This window comes from Triplophysa dalaica, chromosome 5, assembly GCF_015846415.1.
Source record: "Triplophysa dalaica isolate WHDGS20190420 chromosome 5, ASM1584641v1, whole genome shotgun sequence".
Lineage (NCBI taxonomy): Eukaryota > Metazoa > Chordata > Actinopteri > Cypriniformes > Nemacheilidae > Triplophysa > Triplophysa dalaica.
In genome coordinates this window covers 2,823,931-2,844,454 of record NC_079546.1, presented here as the reverse complement: position 1 = coordinate 2,844,454, position 20,524 = coordinate 2,823,931, and the positions used below count along the sequence as shown (strand labels likewise).

Sequence of the window (20,524 nt, the reverse complement as noted above, 5' to 3'; positions counted from 1 at the left end):
GCGTCATAGCTCGCCAGCTTCAGTAAACTTTGAGCGAGTGAGATATTCCTTGGAAACCATGTGGGGCTAAACTTAAAGACCACATGAAATAGTTTGACGGGGATAGTTTGTCTTTTGTGTTTACGTTTTGCATTGAAAAAAGAAGTCGTGGCCAGCAGGCTTTAGTTTACAGCGCAGTCATGAACCGTGACTGGCTGCTCCCTGTTGTTAGAAGTTGATGGTAGAGCAAAATAATGCAAAAAAACATTGTATTGGGCACAAAATGAGACATGCTTGTGAATCTCTCTTTCTCTCGACAGGTATTGGTCTAGCTTTTGCTGAAACTAGTAACTTTGTATTAGCACCTATTTTTTAACATATCTCTTATCGCTCCCCTGAACTCTCTGTTAGTCGCTGTGGATAAAGGTATCTCCTAAATGACTAAATGTAAATGTGAATGCAAGATGCTTCAGATATTTTAGATATTTTTCTCGAAAGAAATATGTGTATTTTCAGAAATATTATTTGGTCAAAATTTGATTATGTGCATTATATTAAATAAAAGTATAAAGACATTTTAATTCCATTAAAGCTAAGAGACATTTGTCAGGATATTGACAGCCCCCTTGATAACATGCAAACTATGAAGTAGTGTTTTGATACATTTTTGTTTTTAACTAAAGTGTTAAGTGTATTTTAGTGAAGTATTTAATAACTTGGTCTTAAAATGGCCATTGGCACTTACTAAATGTAGAGTTCCCAAATAAAATCAGCAAAATTCAATATTGTAATATTGTATTATATTTTTGGCATTTTTCAAATTACTGTCCAAAACGTGTACACTCTTGATGTCATTTGTTATGTTTTTATTACTGAGAAAATATCTTGTGATGGTACATTTTAAGAGTAAAACTCAATTTGAAATAGATGACATGGTGAACAAATCATGCTTTTAATTCAGTTTGATATAATTCACAATTATAAAACATTGTTGCCTCTCAGGTGTAGCAGTTTACACTCATCTTAACAAATCAATATCGTCCCATGAGCTTCGGTTCCCCAGCGGAGCAGAGTGAAGCAGCTCGGCCTCCCGTCAGTCACCGGGCAGAGCGCGGGTGCTGTGACTCCGGCGATGTGATTCAGTCTGACATTAATGGAAGCAAGAGCCATGTGTGTAATTTAACAGCAGTGTGCCACGAGTGCGGGGTAAAACGCTCCAATTAACAAATTGCCTAGGAAGAGAGAAAAAGAAGGGATAGAGAACAAGAGAGAGAGAATGAGAAGCACATCCATAAGGCCACAGGAATGCTCGCTCATCACAGCATGTGCAAAACCACACGCTTTTGGTTTTAGTCAGAGATGGGATAAATTAAAGGAATGGTTCATCCAAAAACCTCCGTCCTCATTTACTGACCCTTATGTCACTAGAAGCGTTTATGACTTTTTATTTGAAAAGGTGAATTTTTGAAGAATGTCCTGGCTACTTTTTTCCCATAATGAAAGTAAATAATGACTGTCGACTCAAAATAACAAATAAGTTCAGTATATTTTCTGCACTGTATTCCACAGCCATAAGATAGATTTGTATGAGAAACCCTTATTTAGGTCAAACATGAGGTGATGTTTGTCATTTTTGATATGAGTGTTGGCGGTAGGAAAAGATTGTCACTATATAACTCAAACCTATGCATCATACTAAACATACTTTTGTCCAGGATCTTCTTCAGAAATTAACCTTTTGTATTTTCTGTAGGAATAAAACCTCACAGAATTAAAATGACATGAAGGTGAGTTTAATGACAGCAAGATTGTGTGAACTGTCGCTGAATGACGCCGCTGTGATAACTCGGCTCTGCTTTTCATCTCATCCCAAAGTTCTTGAGATCTGAAGGGAGGAGAAAGTGATTGAAAGATCCACCCTGTCCCAGTTTCCCCAATTATCTCTCGTCTCGTGGCAGATATGAGCTATAAAAGCGTCACATCTTTCTTTTGCACTTACTGTTCCAACTGTTTGGTGTATAAAGGAAAGCGTGTGCTGGTGCTCATTTTTAAGTGTTGGGATGGAGAAGAACAGTATGCCTCGGGCGTTAATCCACTTTTCATACAAAAGGGATTCCTACTCGCATCAGAAAGAATATAATTATGAGGGGAGAAATGAACAGGATTTAGATGGAGGTTTTAAAAGAAATAAACATGTTGAGTACAGGAATGGATAATGGCCGGCAATATTGTCTCAACCTTTTGTCTTGAAATATATATATATATTTTTTAACTACATTTTTAAGAAACTGGTAATTATAATTGGATAATTTGGCAGAAAAGATGTACACATAAGTATGCTTAACTTAACCTTGAAGTGCATTATTAAGATTAAAATGTCTATTTAAAAAAAAAAACTCACTGTTAAAATAAGGCCTGTAACTTAAATGTATATATTTCTAAATACGCTGGGATGTTTAAGTGGTCGTCAGGGTGTTGCTATCCAGTTGCTAAGGTGTTTTGAGTGTGTTGTCTTTCAGCCTGCTGAGTCACACATTTACCTGAGTATCCCCTTGTTCTGCTATGAGCAACACATCCTTAGACGTCTTCAGACGTCACCCGCCACTCATATCACCATGTTTATGGCTGACTGGCAAAAGAAAAGTTGTGGGACACACACTTACTCTGTAAACACTGAACTACTGTCATTTCAAGGTCCCTGTACAGCCTTCCTGAATGGAGCTGACGCATCAATATTCTGCTTTTCTTTTTTTTAAACCTCATTAGCCGTATATTCGGAATTACAGTTTTAAGAAGGGGGTGCTGGAAACGATACCTTCTACTAAAAAAATATTCATCATAATATAGTAAGGGTCTTTTTAATCAGTAGTTTAGGCACTTTTATTTTCTGTTTATTTTGCCTTTCCGTTTTTACCATTTCAGATTTGGGATGACAAATTGATTTTCTAAAAGTGCGTAATAAATCCCATTTATTATTTTAATAGATGCAGTCATAGGGCTGCACGATATAAAGACATGATGACAAAATAGTCATATTGTATATTCATATTTGCCAAATCTGGATGGTCTTTAATACTAAAAAAAATGCGGAGTCAAAATATTTGGTCATTGTAGATAGCAATTCTTCTGTGGAAGATTATCAACAATAAAAAAGAATGTGAATATTTTTATATGGTTCAAATTCAGTTTACTAATATTATGAATTGCATATGGCAATGGTTCTTAAACTGGGGGCCGCCAAGATGGATGCAGGGGGCCACAGATTTTGTGGCATTATGTAAAATATAGAAATTTATCACAAATTTTGTGCAATCAAACATCAGAAAAATAAGACAACCAACCACAGGTATTGATGTTCCAGCATTGTATGTATTGTAATTTGTTTTTGGTTTAATTAAAATTTTAAGTTTAAAATTATGCTTTTTTATTTGGGGTGCCACACTTTACACAAAGGGGGCCTTACAAGGAAAAGTTTGAGAACCACTGACATAAGGCATATTTCTTCAATATCTTGCAGCCCTAATAGATAATGTTTATCACATTGCACATCATGTCAACTATGAGAAACAAATTCATGTAAACTGCTTCTTTAGTGTACACGAAACACACATATTTTTGGAAGCATGAGTGACTACATTTGTATTGCGTTCTTTTAAGCGGAGCAATATTTATTGTTGAACACAGAATTAATTAGATTTTTAATAGAAGGCTGTTTGCAGTATATATTTGCAGCATAAACTGTTTGGCAGTATTTAGCTCAGAACGTGTCAGTCCTAAAGGTGTTTAAATCTGCCCGAAACATCATTAGCGTGCACATTTAAGTGAGGCAGTTTCCCGTATTCAACATCTCATAGACACCTGCACATGGACTTTGCTCCCTGAACACTCTGGATGGTGTCGGCTCGATCATGCATAGCCCAACTGAGCACCACGCTTTCTCTGATTCATTAAACATCAGGTTCAGTTAGATGTTCTCGGTTTTTGAGACTTGAGACTTTTATCCAGGCTTCAGAGAAAGCCGTCTGCTGTAAATAAGACCCTCAGCAGATAATGAAGCTGCATCCTGACCCCAGAGTTTTTCTTGGAAAAGAGAAGTTGAGTAATATCAGCCCCTTTTTAAAGTCATTTGGAGATTGTGTGGTTCTTGCTGTCATTTATGTTGTCGGTAACAATTGATCCTTTAAAGCAAAGTTAATTATTGATTTTCCTGGAAGAATTAAAATCCAGGGATCAGAATCATTTAAGATTTATAGCTGCCCTACCTTCAGGTGTGTTATGTAAGTTGTAAAGAGCTTTCAGTGAAATATAAATCTTTCAATATCAATATTTCATAACTAAACTACAGTAACCAAATAAAGCAGTTTTACAGAAGTTTTAATCATGAGATATAGAAATCTAACTTTTGCCACTTTTTCACCATCTCAGTTGAAACATAAAATTGCAGGTTGGTTTATGTACTAATCTTTACCTACATTGAAGTCAAATGATGTCAATTTGTTTTCTGCAAAAATGATATCTGTCAGCTCAAATTAAGAATCATTTTTATAAACCGTGGTGAATTGGGGTAAAGTAAGGAGGATTGTCTTTTTAAATGATTATGATTTTGTTAATTTTAACCTTAAAAAAGTCAAAGATTGCATCTTTAAGTGAAAAGCTAAGGACTTGTTACAGTAAATATTCCAAATATTATTATTATATTCTTCATAATAGTATTATTTATATTAAGTTGTATATAAACTCAACATTAGCATATTCAGGATTAAAAACATTAAAAACATTGTACCCAATTTTACCATCTGGATCATGTTCCATATGGAGAGCCGGAGGTTTGTGTGTGTTTGTTTTGTGTGTGTGTTGAATGCATCTCTCTTGGGTTTTTGGTAGCTTCTATTACTGTGATTTGGGACACCAGACACTTCCTCATTAGTATTATGAATGTAATCAGTTGTGTAGCTGCGTGTGAGGTTAATGCAGTCCCTCTACAGACCGGTCCATTAGAGGCAGCTAACCCAATCACAGGTCGACCAGAGCCCCCCTCTCTGCCCTGCGTTGATGTCACCCGTGCTAAAGTGAGTGGAACAAACAGCACCATCACCTCATTGGCACAGCTCGACAGGGCCGCAAAGGACAGAATCAGACATCAGATTTCCATGCAAGTTTCATTTGTGCATCATTGTGGTCTATTTCGGTGCCGTCTGAAAATCCCAAGAGGGATGTGTGACTTCACTGAGCGATGCTGAATTGCGTGTGTTAGATGTTGTTTATTTTAAAGCGCTTTTGAATGTGATGGTGTAAATGGTTTAATCAAGGTAAACTTTAAGTGTAAAAAATGCAGACTTGGTTTTCCTGTAACAACTGTTCCGAGCAGAAAGGCCCTTTTCAAAACTGTCTTGGCTATGGGTTGGCATTTCAGGGAGTCGTAGTCTGTGTCTTGTCTGGTTCCTATTAGACTAATGCGCAATTTGTAATAAAAAGTGCAAATTTCCCATATGGAGTAAAACAGTCTTGACTCCGGGCCCAGATTTGTACGCTTCAGGGTGGTTTCTGACTTTACAGTGCGGTGCGAGCGTGGCCCAGTTTTTCTGTTTTTATTGTGGAGGGCATAGTTTGCTTTTACTAGAGCTTGTGCCAAAACACTTCTCAGTTTTTCTGATTGCTTCTTACTGAATGATAGCCAATACTGTTAATAATGGGATGGTATTTCTGTCATCCCACGATCCAAGATATTCCTACATGCTGGAAGTAATTCATTCATCCTCATGAATAATCAGAAGTGACCGGGTCACACGACAGATCTCTTTGTAATGAGCTTAGAGACTTCTCTGTCCTTTCCAGATGGCCTTGCTGTTTGTTTGTTTACTTTTTTTGTCACAATCATGAAATGTTTTTCCTAACAATAATTCTCACCTGTCCCTCACAGGAGTTTTGAATGTCCGCTGGAGGGCCGCCGTGACGCAAGTCGTAAATCAAATCAATAAGCAATCAAGGAGCGAGTGGCGTGCAGATCGACAGTCCTCCCACCCGGCCCTTATTAGCATAGATGAACATGACTGATGGGATTTATGGCATTGATGGTCTGTGTGAGTCGGCCCCCAATCTGATGAGGGGGATTCCTCAGATCAGAGCGAGCTAAGGGTCGGCAGGTGTGGAGATTTGTGCTCAGATGAGAGCACACGACGGAGGCTTAAGACCGTTTCCAAGCAAGAGAAAACAAATCTGAGAGGGATTAGCGAACATTCAAGATGGATTTATAGTGCTTTGAGGTGTGTGATGCGGTGCGCAAGTCGCAGATGCTCGGTGCGTGGCAACGTAAAGCCGTTTGCGTGCATTGCGAATGGCTTTCTTCTTTTTCTGTGTTTGTCATGGCCTAATGCATTTTCCTGGTGCACTTGAGCGTTCTGTCTTCGCAGAGCCCACTGTAATCTTATCTCATTTTGACGTAAGTGCCTCTATATCGCTTTTGACATTTAGAGCCGCAGTGACTCGATGTGTGTCTTCTTATATTTGAGACACACAATGGGAAAGTCAGCATGCCGGTTCCACGTGCAAAGCCCGAGGTTTGCATGGAGCAGCCAGTGCCCGCCTTCCCCCGGGGAACTTGGGAGAATTCCCTTAGTGCCACTTACTCACGTCTGCCCCGGCTGACATGGTCAAGCCAAATATTTACCCTTCAGTCAAATGAATTGGTACACACACGCAACACCAGATAACGCTCAAAGCATCCGAGGAGAAACGCTCTCATCTGACGTCACAAACGAACTGGTGTTATGAATGTTTAGCGCAGTGCGCTCTTTTTCATTTGTATCTTGTGGGATGTCTTGTCTAAACAGCTGCGTGTAAATGCGGTGCGCTTCACATATTTCCCCTCGACTCAAACAAGATGCTTGCATGAGCCTCATCGCAGATATCTCAGGTCAGAACCCTGCATCCCGCGGGAGGTATCGTCAGCCGGGCTGGTCGTGTCCGTTGTGTGCCTGCGCTACTTAGGAAAACTGCGCTCTTGAGGTCACGTCTATTCTTCCAACACCCTTGTGCGCTTGGCACCCTCCTTTCCAGTGCTTTTATTCCATACAAGGCCCTGCCAGAAGCGATGCGCCCACACTGTGAGATCTCTGCCTACGTCACGAAGCCTCGCTACCAAAAGCAACCCTATGAGTGGCTGAGAGCGAAACAGGGAGGCCGGGAGTGGTTTCAAGTGAACGCAATGTTCCCGCTGGCCTTTAGATGGGCCTGTTGTTGGACAAAGAACAGATTTGTCACGTTGTTTCCTCGGCCACATTTAAACCTCTGCTCATGAGCATGAACGGTACCTGTGATACTGGCTTTAGACGTTTTAACAGAGAGCAGGTAGAGGAAGACACCGGGTTGTTTAGATTAAGGAGTCATTAATGATCACATGTGGAGACAGTGAGAATCACGGCGCCCGCCGTCACCTTTTGAAGAGCGGTGGGGGGATTTGTCACTGTTGTCGGATGCTGTATTTATGTGCCGTAACTCACAGCGGTGAGCATATACAATGCTGGGTGGTCCGACGTGACTTTGTTGGAACAGCCGGCATCTTGAGGAAAAATCTTTACGATGAATGAATCTTTATGTGTTGGCTGCTGAGCGTGTGTGTTTGTGAGGTCATGAACATGTGTCATTGGTGCACTTGTGTATTTGCCTCGTCTTCACTTCTGACCGCTGTTGTTCATTTGCACAGAAGAACTTCTCTTCAGATGCGTTGCTGTTTTTAGGGTCTTAAAGGCACAGTTCACTGTAACATGTCTCAGTAACATACCCATATGACTTATTTTCTAAGGCAGAAAACAAAATGTCCATGATAATTAAAGCAGACGTATTTTGGTTTTCTGAAGCTGTGTTAGACACACTTAAACATTCTTTTTTACACAAACACTCTCTCAGAATGGTAAAAATACACAAGCAACATATTTAAAATAATATTTCTTAATTTAGCAGATGGTTTTATTTTGACAACTTTATTTGACTCACAAATGAGAACATTTACCATTTGGTCAATGAGCTATCACGTATTGCAATCTACAAAGCCATGTTTACAATTATGAAAAGAGCTGAACATATAAAGACAGCATATCTGGTTCACTTTACATTAAGTATTAAGCACGAAACAGAGAAATAATAATGAATATAATTCACATCTTTCTTGTAAGTTTTTTTATATGGTTGATTTTTGTTGTGGCTGGTAGATCTTCCAAATACTAATTAAGTAGCCAAAGGTGGTAAAAGTTCATTTTTCACCATTATAGTTTTCAAGCTGTTGTGAGCACATCTATGAACTGGCTGTCGATCACAGACTTTATTTGCATGTGCAGAATTACATTTCACAGCCTTGTTGGTTGCCGTTCACCAAGCCCATTTCAAGAAGCATCCTTGTGTAGATTCGGCAGTTCACTTCATTCATTATAAATTGACATTTCTAGAATGTGACCGCGCGAGGCTACAGTACTTCTCCACTAAAGTCAATTACACCTCATCGAAGGAAAATCATTCATATGGTCACTGCGAGTGGCCTCTAATAGTCTCGATTTGACAGCTTGCCCAGCCTGAGAATGTATTAAGAGCTGCGAGCGGAGCAAATCTCCAGTGGACGCTCAGACGAAGATGTGTGTGCAACTGCAGCGCGTGTCTTTTCTGAGGTTTTACGGCTCGATGCATGCAGCGCTGTTAGCTGCGGCTGTTCCATTGCTCATGCTGTGTAACATGTAATGATATGGTGTTAACGCAGTTGTGGCAGCGTGCAGTATCGGGCAGCTAAAAAACAGAAAATGGAGTCCCAGGGAGCAATTTGTTCCTCTCGCCGGTTCCGAGAGGGTTACAGTTCAGAGATTTAAACAGCACCCATTGTGGCACTGAAGGATCCATTACAGCAGTCAGACTTTTGGCGTCATTAAAAGTTTTACACCTCCGTCCAAATTTTTCTTTTGCACTCAAACTGTGAATCTTCTGGAATGTGTCGACTTCTTCACAACGTTGGTTTTGCCATACATGCTAGTAGGTCTTATTCCGGACCTGGAGCCTGGTTAAGAGAACTTTGAAATGGACGTCAGCAGCTGTGTTCCAGGTCAATGTTTAAAGACATCCTGCTGAAATGGACTGTCTTGTTTTTCTAAGGGCTGGTATTGCCTTTCATGAAACAGGGTTTTCCTCCGGGCTGAGCAGTTGGCGAGCTCCTGGTGCATATTGACACGAAGAGTAAATTTCACTTTCCTAGTGAGTGACGCAAGTGTGACCGAGAGAAATTTGGCCGGGGTTGTGCTTGAGCTCAGTCAAACTGTAAATACAGTAGGTGATTTATCTTTTTCATCCAGTCACACTCACTTTTGTAAACACTGTAAATAATGACTTTAGAGGTTCGTAAACTTCTAAGGAAAATAAGATGACAGTATCTGTCTGTGAGTTCCTAAAACTCATCTGTCCAGGACTTTAACAGGACTATGAAGACAGGTTTGTCTGGCCAATGCTTTTTTCCTGGAAACGTACATGTCTTCTCCAGGGTCTTTAAGCAACACTCCTTTAGAGCAGCACTGGGAGCCAGTCTGAGTCAGGTCAGAGGTTGAGGTCTCGGGGGACTCCAAGCATTTCCCGTTCGGCTTCACTTTTTTGTTTTTTAGATCAGGATTTTTGTGCCGACAGAATGCCTGGTGTACTGAGAAGCTGCAGGATTGGAAAGCATTTAATAAGAACACAAGGATGTTCGGAGGTTAGAACGAATACTGAACAGTCATTATGGCACCGGATCCTCATCCCTCATATAGACTTTTGTTAGATGTTATCGTCTTTATACTAATATTTGTCTTATTTTTCAACACAGAATATGAAACCATGTGTAATGTGTCATGGTGTTTGCTCAACGTCATGCTAATGGAGATTTAAGGTCTTAAAGATTTATCATTGACTGTTTGATTAACAGTCCTCTTTTACTTGTTCTTCTGAAGGCAACACTTCGCTACTGCAGCAGTATACAATATAATCTGTCTGTCTTTCTCTGTCTCGGTCAGTCTTTCTCACAATTTTTTTTTTATTATTTTAAAAGTTTTTGGTCAAGAATGTTCCTTTCTCACATTCACTCTGCCACCTGCAGGCCATATACAGAACTATACTTGATTAATGTAAACAAAATCAATTCAACATAGAGAAAAAAGGTAATACATTATAAAGGAACGCATAAATAAAACATATGAAAAATAAATTTCCTTCACTTCAAATTCACCTGAATTAAGAATGAACTAAAATGGTGCTTCAGAGAACATGTGAGTCGTGAGAGGGCTGCAGTGGTAACACCCTATGATGTATTTTTCATTGCAAAGGCGAGACTTTAAACAACACGGGCTCGGCGCGCATGTATTCCTTCGTTTGCGCATAGACAAATAAAGACAGTATTTACAGCTTTACCTTCTCAGCATTACGAGCACGGTGCTTGAAAAATGGCCCACTCAGATGTATTTAAATGAAGCAATTCAGCACACAAGTGCGCGTGGAGTATCCGGTGAACACAGCGCGGGATATTAATGAATCATTGTGAAGTGAGCGAGCAGTAATCTAGTGCACGGCTGCAGCGGGCCCGCGTGATTTCTAGCTCACCCAAAGTCTCTACATTATTAAAAGCGCATTAGAGGCGTAATGGCTGAGAGATGCGGCTGCGGCGAAGCTTTTGGCTGCGACTGCCGCAGCTGAGGGAGCTCATGTGACCCGCTGATGCTCTGTTAGATTTGCATTAAGATGCAGGGTAAGAAAAACAAGCATAATATCTGGGTTTTATTAGGTTAGAAAAAATGTAACATAATTACATTCTAATCACTTAACTTCACGCTATTCTTGATGAATACTGTATGTCCTCCTTTTTTCAGTTTTTGTATTAAAATGCCATGATGGTGGTTTCCATCTAAAATGGTAATATCATACACATCTGGAAAGAAATGAGAGTAAATTTGGAAATCAACACATTTGCACATTATTTCACTTTTTGCATGTAGTGCATTATTGTTATTATTTGATTCTCATTTTTCTATCTTAATGTATATTTCATCTATGTGTAGACTTTCTTTTGAACTAAGCTCCTGTTTCCAAGTCAAATTCCTTGTGTGTGTAAACATACTTTGTAATAAAGCTCCTTCTGATTCTGAAAATATGTCATATATTTTAGCAAAATAGTATTAGATTTTTAACCAAATTTTACATCAATCTTCCATATGTAGCTGTTACATAATCACTTTTTATAAAGAAGATTAAATCAAGCCCGTTGCATTGTGGGATCCAGTTTTCTGTGCAGTGTGCAGATATTCAATGCATACAATTGTATGCGCATTGTGCATATTGTAAACTGCAGAAATAGCAGTAGATTTGTAATTTGCTATTCCAAACACAGCTAGTAGGACAGACAGAAAGGAGGAGTTGGAAGAGCATGAGAGAGAAAGTGTAAAGCGAGTCTTCGCTGCGAGCAGGACCGTCGGCTGCGGCTCGTTCATGCAATATTAAAGCGATGCTGCATCATGCACCTTATTATAAGTATTGCTCATCTGTCACTTAAGCCACCGAGAGCTGCGCTGTTCTGTCACGACTTGTTCTCCTACATTCTCTCCTTTCACTTAGAATACGGAGCGCTCGCTTATTAATGAGAGATTATTGTCTGTCCTCGCTACAATGATGTCTGAATAAAGAGAAATCTCATTAGCATGGCCCGTTAGCTTCGCACCCTTGAGAAATACACTCTGGGGAGCGAAGCTTTTGTACGGGGTAAATAAATGTTTGTAATCCATTTTTAGGTGCCAGTATGTGTTTGGAAATATCTGTGTTTTCTTTACAAATTGAGGGCATGGAGATGTCAACGCTACAATTGTCTGTAAATAAAGAAGATTTGATTGAGTGACATCGATGGCTGTGGTGTGCAGGAATACCTTTGGAAAATGTGTTTTCTGGATAGTTTAATGATTTTAGCAGTGGTGAATCTACGTCAGTCTCCGTTATTAATATCGCAGCTATATGGCACACTGCTGTTTAATGAATTGAACCCGTGACCAGAGAGACTGGCAGGTTTTGGAAAACCTTGCATGTAAAACGCTGTCTTCTTTAGAGAGCTGTCTTTTGACAGCTCTTTTTTCAACTCCAAAGCTCTCTAATGTTTTGCTTACACCTGGAGTTTTTTATATTTTTATATATATCTTATTCCAGTTTACTGTGCAAAGACAGCTGTAAGAACGCTTATAGTTGACTTATAATACAGTCTTGTGGTGTAGGGCTCTTGCGAGTCTGAGAAAAGGCCAGCAGGTGATTCAATAATGATGGTATTGACCTGAATGACTGTCACTTGATGTGGTTTCCTAAAGACTTAGTTAAGGACACGGCCTGACCTCCGGCCAAAGAGAGCTTTAACACAACATTGCATAACCTGCAGTGATCCAGCTGAACCTTCTCTGATGCTAAGAGCACTTTTCAGCTGAAATATCACTTATAATAAGTGAGAGAGACCAAAGATACTACAGTTGATATTAAATATTAAAAACCATGCTATATTTTACTACCATGGTTTGTACATGCTTGATAGTAGCTTTTGAGACCTTGTATTGTGCTTACACACTGTAAAAAGAAGAATTTTTAACATGGTAATTAGGTAAGCTTTTTTAAAACGAGCAAAAAATGTGAGGAATTTAAAAAAAATTGTTGTACCCTTATCTTAAGTACCACATTTAACTGTATTCTTCTTTCCCCAGTGTCAGATTTCTTTTTTGCTTTTAATTAATTCTTATATTTTCTTTCATTAAACAAGGCAAAATATATATGGAAACTTTCCTTGTCAAGTATTTGTTGAATTTTTTTACTTTTTGTACTTAAAAACAAAACATTTAAATTTTTGGCTAAACATATTTGTATTTTACGTTTTTCCACAATACTTCATTCTGATTGGTCAGTCGTGGCATTTCGGTGTTTACGGTGCAGTTTAATACTTAAAAAAAAAATAACATGCATGAAAACTGACTAGATGTACATTGTTTCTTAAAAATGTCATAAATGGAAATTTCTTCAATACGGTTTAAAAAGTAACCAGAACTGAAACTCAATATAAATAAAGATAGTTTTAGTTCAATTTAAGATTTTTTTTACCGGTATAATTCATATAATCATATTCAAAAACATGGTACATAAAGGAAACATTTCAGTAAAATGTTTACTAGTGAAAGATGTGGAATTTGTAATTTCCTGCTTGGGTTTGTTGACAGATTATGCAACATTATGCGTCCATCCCCATAAACATCTATTTTCCATGAAAGTCCCTCACAGTTCGGAAAAGATATTTAAATTTAATATGACATGTTCCGCCTGCAAATAATGTGGCGGTTGCGCAGCGTCCCCCGGGTCCGGTGGTCTTACAGTGCCGCTTGGACGCACTGTTTACATATCGTGCCAGGTCACGTCTTGTACCAGTGAGTTGACAGGTCTAAGGTTTGCCTGATGTGGAAGCGAAGACCCTGATTTACAGCCCGTCTCACTGTATACAATAAACTCAGCCAGAATGCCATTTGTTTGGCTTTCTTTAAACTGAAGCAAAATATTCATTCTGCATTTTACTTATAAACGTCCACTTTCCCAGGCCGAAGTCTCGAGTTGACCAGAGGCTGTTTGAGAGAGGTTTAAAGTCCCCAGAGCTCCTCTCGCTTTTGGCCCTCTCGCGTTTTTCAGACAAGTTGCTATTCAATTACGAGCGACATGTTTTCATGCGTCGACTCGCCAGCATCAACCATTTCGCTCTGCCTGAAGGAACCTCCTACTGTCTGTTAATTAGAGTGCGTAAAGTTTACAGCCATCGAGATGCGGCTAAGCGGCGAGTACAGACTGCCTGACTGTGAAATTGAATTATGAGCATGTGTCACCGAGCAAAATAGGACGTGTGTGAGCGGGGAGGAGGAAAAGGCATCCCAAGAGTTCTCTTTTTCTCTTTCTAACACCCCCCCACCCCCCGCTGTATTTTTTTGTGAGTGAGGTAGAGCGTGAAGTCTCACTAGATTGTGAATAGTGAATAGTGAATGGATTACGTGCAGCAGTCTTCTGTAAGTGTGACGTCCTTTGCTTCTGTCTGCAGATGCTCCCTCAACAAGAATGGGACCACAAAAGAGGCGCCCGCGGATCTCAGGTCAGTTTATGTGCATTTATGTCCATATGCTGTGAAGCTGTTGAACCACTGTCAAAAATTCTATATGTCTGAGACATTTTGTTTGAATAACATGCTTTTTTGAGGGAACATAAACATTTTTGCATTGTCACTTTGTCTTAATGACGCGATTCAATAAGTAATACCATTGAAAATAATTGCAAAAAGAAACTGATCGTATACATTCAGATGCATTACAATAATAAGAATATGGGGAGGAAATATATGACCATTAAAATGATGGCACATTAAGCATCTTAATGTTTCTAAAACTTCTTAGTTTTCCTTATGCAAAATATTCTCTTTGATTCTGGTAGGCTTGGATATGTATTATGATTGTTTGTTTTGGTGGCAGTATGTCTTTGGATTATCATTTTGAAGACCTGTGCCTGTAACTGGGATATTAGCTTGTTTGATCTACTTTTAAACATCCTAGTGACATCATCACACTTGGCATGAGGAGGGTCATTCCTGTTACGCAGAATCTCCTGAACTCTGTTACTTTTACTATGCTTGTTTTGAAATGTAAGGAAGTATGTCTATAAAAAGATATACCAGATGTTCAGAAATATGCTCTCGTCAAGCTCAGCCATTTTATGAATTATTTACATGATGGTGAAAATATCGTACCGTACCAATTACTGTAGATTCATCAAACAGGGTGGAATGTTTCTATGTGCGACAAATCATAACGCATCTCAAAAATCATCACACCCAGTGGTTGTACATTAATGAGGTTTGTTTTGTTGTTTTCCTACCAAAATATGATGTCACTACTTAGAGGATGAAAATGTTCTTGTACAACAATGACATGTTCCTCTCAACCAAATACCACCCTTAAGTCTAAACAGGAGTAAAGAAAACTAGGGTATTTTAACTAGGAGATTTGTACCCAAACCCATAGTATCCATGCGTGTGTGCGTGCATATGCTAATATGTGTGTCCGATCTCACTAGTTCTCTTCATTGTTGGGCGAGAGCGCGGAACGGCGATGATGTCATTACTGACGTGTTTCTCTACTCAGTGCTGCTACATTTGTCCTCCTGGTGTTTCATTCATACCCAGCAGTCTAACCTATTTCTATGCCGTAAACACTTCAATGCCTTCAATAGAAATGAAACGCAGAATAAAGCCTGTATATTCTGTGTTGTTTTTTAGTGTGTTATTTGGCAATAAAGGATAGCGATTCCATCTTAAATGAAATGGTTGTGCATTAAGGACAGCAGGGAATTTATATCAAACCGTAAAGACTATATATCGCTAATTGAGACAATGTTGAACCGTAATTCATGTTAGGGCTTACATGAGCCAATACCACACATGTTGAGCTTGTGCCTGGTCAGCAAGGGAGTGTCCCAAGATGCATCGGGCCTTGAATGAACGACCATGAGCTTAGAGCAGAACAATACAGGTGAGAAAGGAAAGTGTGTGCATGTGTGTACAATTGTTTCTGTGAGCAATATTGTGTGTGTGTCAGCAGCCAAAAACATACTCGCGTATACAAATGCGCCTGTGCATGCTTATGCAATCTTAAAAATGCACAATCCTATTGTACCATACATACTGTATTTTTAATTGCCTCTTTTTTTAGAATGCAACAATTCATAAAACCAAACATGTGTTTTAAAAAGTTCAGGCAACTGAAACTGAGTTATCAGAGGTTGACGCTTGTAGAAATGGAGGTTTGTGTGTGTTGTGTCTTAACCCTGTTATCAGAAAGATATACCCCCTGAGGATCGATGCTGCTCTTTCTGGTAACCAGTCATAATCAAACACACTAGAAATGTAGATTTGTGTGTGTGTGTGTCTAGCTACGCCACAGCTAACCGAGTTTGCTCTCTTTCCTAATTACAGAGTTGTTTTATCATTTGTCAATGAGGCGATGGGGTTTCTCTCGTCCCTAAATTATATGAAACACTCATTAACACTTCATAGTTCCCAAAAGCTTTAAAACAACAGCCACTAAGGTGCAGCAAGTGTATGTTTTCCTTCTATTGATCTGTGGAAAACAGTCATGTCTGAGTTCCAGTACCTGATAATGGTGTGGCTGAAATTCACACTTCCACATCCACTCGTCACTTGAAACTTGTTGCATCTCGCCCAGTCATGCAGCATTCAAGCGTGTGGAAAAAAGTATCAAGGCTTCTGTCATAAAAAATTGTGCAGGAGGGGGAAGCCATTTTTGTTGAGACCAATTTAGCCTAAACAGCTATTTATTGTGTGGGCCCTGAGGTAACGCTCTTTGCCCCGCTGTCACTTAGCAACAGGCTATTTTCACTATAAATGCTTCCTGTGTTGTGTTGGAGCACCTATGTGACCATGTCTCAGACTGCCGGCCCAAAGCGGGGCAGTTGGTCAGATGGGGTGGTTTCGCTGTCTGAATGCAGGAGAGTTTTCGTGAGATGAGCTCTTTGATTCTCCAAAACTAGGAATTACCCAAGCAGATATTGCCGAGCACTGGCATCATGAGGAAGAGGCGTGGCACTGCCGGGCACCAGGTGGGAGATATAACAGTTTGGTCACATATGACATAACTTATAACAAAAAAGTGATATAAACGCTCATATTTTAATGTTGGGATAACCTTTTAAGATATATGAACTTTAAGCTTCTTTTTTCTTTTTGGATCCCAAGAGCGCGGATCTGTCATCTTTAGTTTCTCAAATCTTCAGTGTCTTTGACCAAACTTTTAAATTTGTACTATTTTAAAAGTACATACATGTTTATCTATTGGTAATACATGTTATTTTATTTGGATTTGTAGTTGGACACGATTTATACTCTTGGTAAGCCTACTATATGCCTTGTGTTTACAAAACGAAAGAATCACTTAGCCAAAGAAATCCATCAAAACTCGCATAGCTCCTGGATCTGAAAGTCATCAAATGGATGTTTTTCACACTCATACAGTGTTTCCTCTGAATCATTCCGTGTACTTTGAGGAAAGGTAGATTTGTGTTATGACAGTGAAGCTCGGAGGTTGTGTTAGATCTGTAGTGCACTTACTACGGATCAATCGCTTTCCCAGCCAACTCACCCCACGCGTTTCCCCACATCGCCTTTAAGTGTGTGTATTATAAGGACAAAGTCAAAAGTGGAATGAGATCAAGTTATAATATTTTAGTTTGATCCAAAATACTCATATGATTCAAATTAAAAAAAACTTCTGTTTGGGTCAAGAATGAGGACGTCTTCCACATCAACGATTTGAATTGGAATTTGCGGTATACCACACCGACATCCTCAAGTTACCCAACATAAAACCACTTTGTTCTTTCAACAGTTCATAAGATGCCAGAACATTTACGGTACAGTCCAGAGGTTATTGCAGTTTAATAACACTTGACTCTTGATCGTGAGTGAATGTGATGTCTACTTTAGTGTTATGGCGTAAGAAGCGTGTAAAGTCTTTACACAGAATGCCACAGACAACATTCCTGTGTTGTAAGGACCTCTGGCAGTTTATTCGCACTTTAAAGTCGTGTTGTAATTTTTATGATGATTGTGACACATTGCCTGTTTAAACTATCTTCTTGACAATACACAATCTCCATGTGCTAAAGTGCACATTTGTCTGAATAGTGTTTTTTAAATAGTTTTGTTGAAAATGTCAACATTTTCCATTGGACAGGACTGCAAATCATGTAATAGTTTACTTATTCATCATTGCGACCTCAGGTTGTTCTTATATGAACCTAAATTGAATGAATCTCATTCAAACATGTCTGCATTTACATTTTTAGAGATATACTGATCTACTGATATGTCATTCGGTGTGACAATCTTGTCAGGCATATTTACAACAAAAATCAATTTATGCCATATTAAAATACTAATTACTTTCACCCCAGATGCTAATTAGCTGTAAATAAAAAATTTGCCACGATCCTACCTTTTGCCCATTTTGTCAACAAGACTCATTTAAAGCACAATAAAATGTTATATGCTCCCTTATTCTTTTATACATTTTAACAAGGCCGAATTAGCATGTTGTTTTAATTTTGTACATAAACATTTTATTCTCCAAAAACTTAAAGTAGACATTTTACTCACATTTAATGAGCTTTCTATGGACATAAAATAACTTAGCACAGATATAAATGCGTGCCTGGATGGTATTTGAGCTACAACGGGTACGGTATATGAACAAATTCTGTCTGTAATGATAGAGCACATTCACAACCCATTACGAGTGCATATTCACGTAGAATAACATGAGTCAGCATTTATTTTTGAGTGTGTTCTCGTCTTGTATACAAGCCATGGTTTACAGCGATCAATAAGGTGCTATTAGAAGGCTTTTCTCTCTCGTATGTGTGTACGTGTGTACTGCCGACCTGATCAGTGTGTACAGATCAATACAGTTTCCACCAGCAACCTCGGGTTTGTTCCCTGGATGTGTTGTCGGTATCACCTAAAGCTAATATTCGCACACACACGTAGGCAGACACAATGACACTAATCCAAGGACATTAGCTGTTGAGAGAGTCCATTTCAGGCAGGTAATGGGCATATTTCGCTATCACAGGATGTCATAAAGGTTGGGCTGGAGAGCAGGATAATGCGTTTTTTTTTAAAGCTGGGCGCTCTGGGTTCCCTCAGAAGAGCCAGCATGTGTCTCGACCTGAAAAACATTCCCAGAAGCACCTTCCTGTTATAGTCAGTGATAAAACGTGCAGGTGCTAATGTTAATTTTTCCGGCTGGTTGTTTGGACAGCACATCATCTTGCATGAGACTTGTTTGACAGTCTCGTCTATGACTCACGCGTTCTGATGGCTGGTGTAGCGGACGCTGTTTTGATATCAAGGTTGTAGATGGAAGAGAGGGAGAATGTTATGAAAGGAAGGAGCGGAAAGGCTCCCACGCAAGGAGTGATGTCTCTATACACTTAACCTCGCTTTCCGTACGTTCTATATTTAATCGTGCTGTTACGATTCCTGGCAGTCCACGTGTGACTCTCGTGGAAGTCCGGGATATCACATTTTCATGTTTACAACAGTATAGTCAGGAGAATTTTATGTCTGTGACGTACTACTCCATATAGGGAATCGTCAATAAAATGTCCAGGGGATACATAATTCTTAGCAATCCAATAGCATCGTTGCCATTAGAACATTTGTTCTGTAACAGAATTATTGTAATACAGAAATGAAAATATACTTTTAATATATATTATTTAAAAGAAAACTTATTTTATTAAGTTTACTTTAATCATTTTTTATAAATATCTATCACACCTGAGAATAATTACCAAAAAGTTTTTTTGGGAGTAAAATGTGACTTGCACATGTTTTCATGAGATTCAGACATACAACACACATGCAACAAATAAATCCAACCCAGGAATGCGTTTTCTCTTTTTTCACCGCAGGTCACTTGCTTGCCCCCCCGGTGCGGGTCGTGAAGTCGCGACCCGCCATTGCAGGAGGGGAGAGGCAAGATTACAGGTCATGAGGTCGTCGCACTACCTTTGACATGCAGCAGCCGTTAATAATTCACCACGTCTCACTCGTCATTTTTGACCTGCTTCAACTCTTCATGACTGATTGACCATTTCATTTCTGACTGTTAAAACTCAACCCAAGTGTTACCCAAACATGATGGACATTGGAGGAGAGTCGCTGTTTACAAACTGGAGCGGTTTGCGACACCTCTCAGTTCGAGGTCTTGTCCACATTCTCTCAACAAATTTTTTGTCCCAATGGAACGTTTAACTCCAGCATATGTGGCGTAAAGTTGTTCATTCGTCTCCCACATGTGCTGTGAACACGGTCTGAGTGATTCATGGCAGGCTGACGGATGTCAGCAGAGTCCCTCAATGCTTTTCAGTCAAACTTTTATCTCAGCGTGCTCAGTTTGTCATTCCAGGCATGCTTTCACTTTGCCGTGAGCACGATGGCTAATTAACGCATTTCACTGCAGGGCTGCGCAGTCAGATCAGTTACACCAGAACTCACTGAGATGTAGTTTTGAAGATACACGATCGCTGTGTTTATTTTAAAATGAGAAGAAAACATCAAGTCATGAGAAAGATCAATAATCTGACGCTAAAGGCTGCTAAAGAAAATATTAGTTCTATCAGGATGCCTAAAAGCGTCAGATCAAACTACTAAAACTAAAATATTATAAACAAATCAATAAGTATTGCGACATATTCACAAAAGGAAAGAACCAGATCTGTTGTGAATGTCCTCAAAATATCAATTTTTAGCTACAAGCCCAAAATAGCAACCCAAGTTTAATAATTCAAACCTGAGTGAAAGATCAAAACTCCAGAATGCTCATGAATCTTATTTTATATTCATTTTCTTGAAGTGACACCTGCAATTTTCCATTTTGTGTGTGTTCCCAAGTTTGAATGATTATTAATCATCAAGGTC

At 39.2% G+C, this 20,524-nt stretch overlaps 1 protein-coding gene across 4 annotated transcripts in view; it reads left to right on the top strand.

Annotated features, from left to right (window-relative positions):
• pde3a (phosphodiesterase 3A, cGMP-inhibited) overlaps positions 1-20,524 on the top strand; it is an 84,590-nt gene that overhangs the window by 43,664 nt on the left and 20,402 nt on the right. For 3 of the 4 annotated variants that reach the window (XR_008906632.1, XM_056747546.1, XM_056747543.1), the window contains one exon: positions 14,075-14,125. The exons of the other annotated variant lie outside the window; for it this stretch is intronic. Coding sequence is in view for 2 of the 3 variants with exons in the window: in XM_056747546.1 (XP_056603524.1) it covers positions 14,075-14,125 (51 nt within the window). In the remaining variant the exon portion in view is untranslated. The remainder of the gene's footprint in view (positions 1-14,074; positions 14,126-20,524) is intronic. 4 annotated transcript variants of the gene reach the window in all.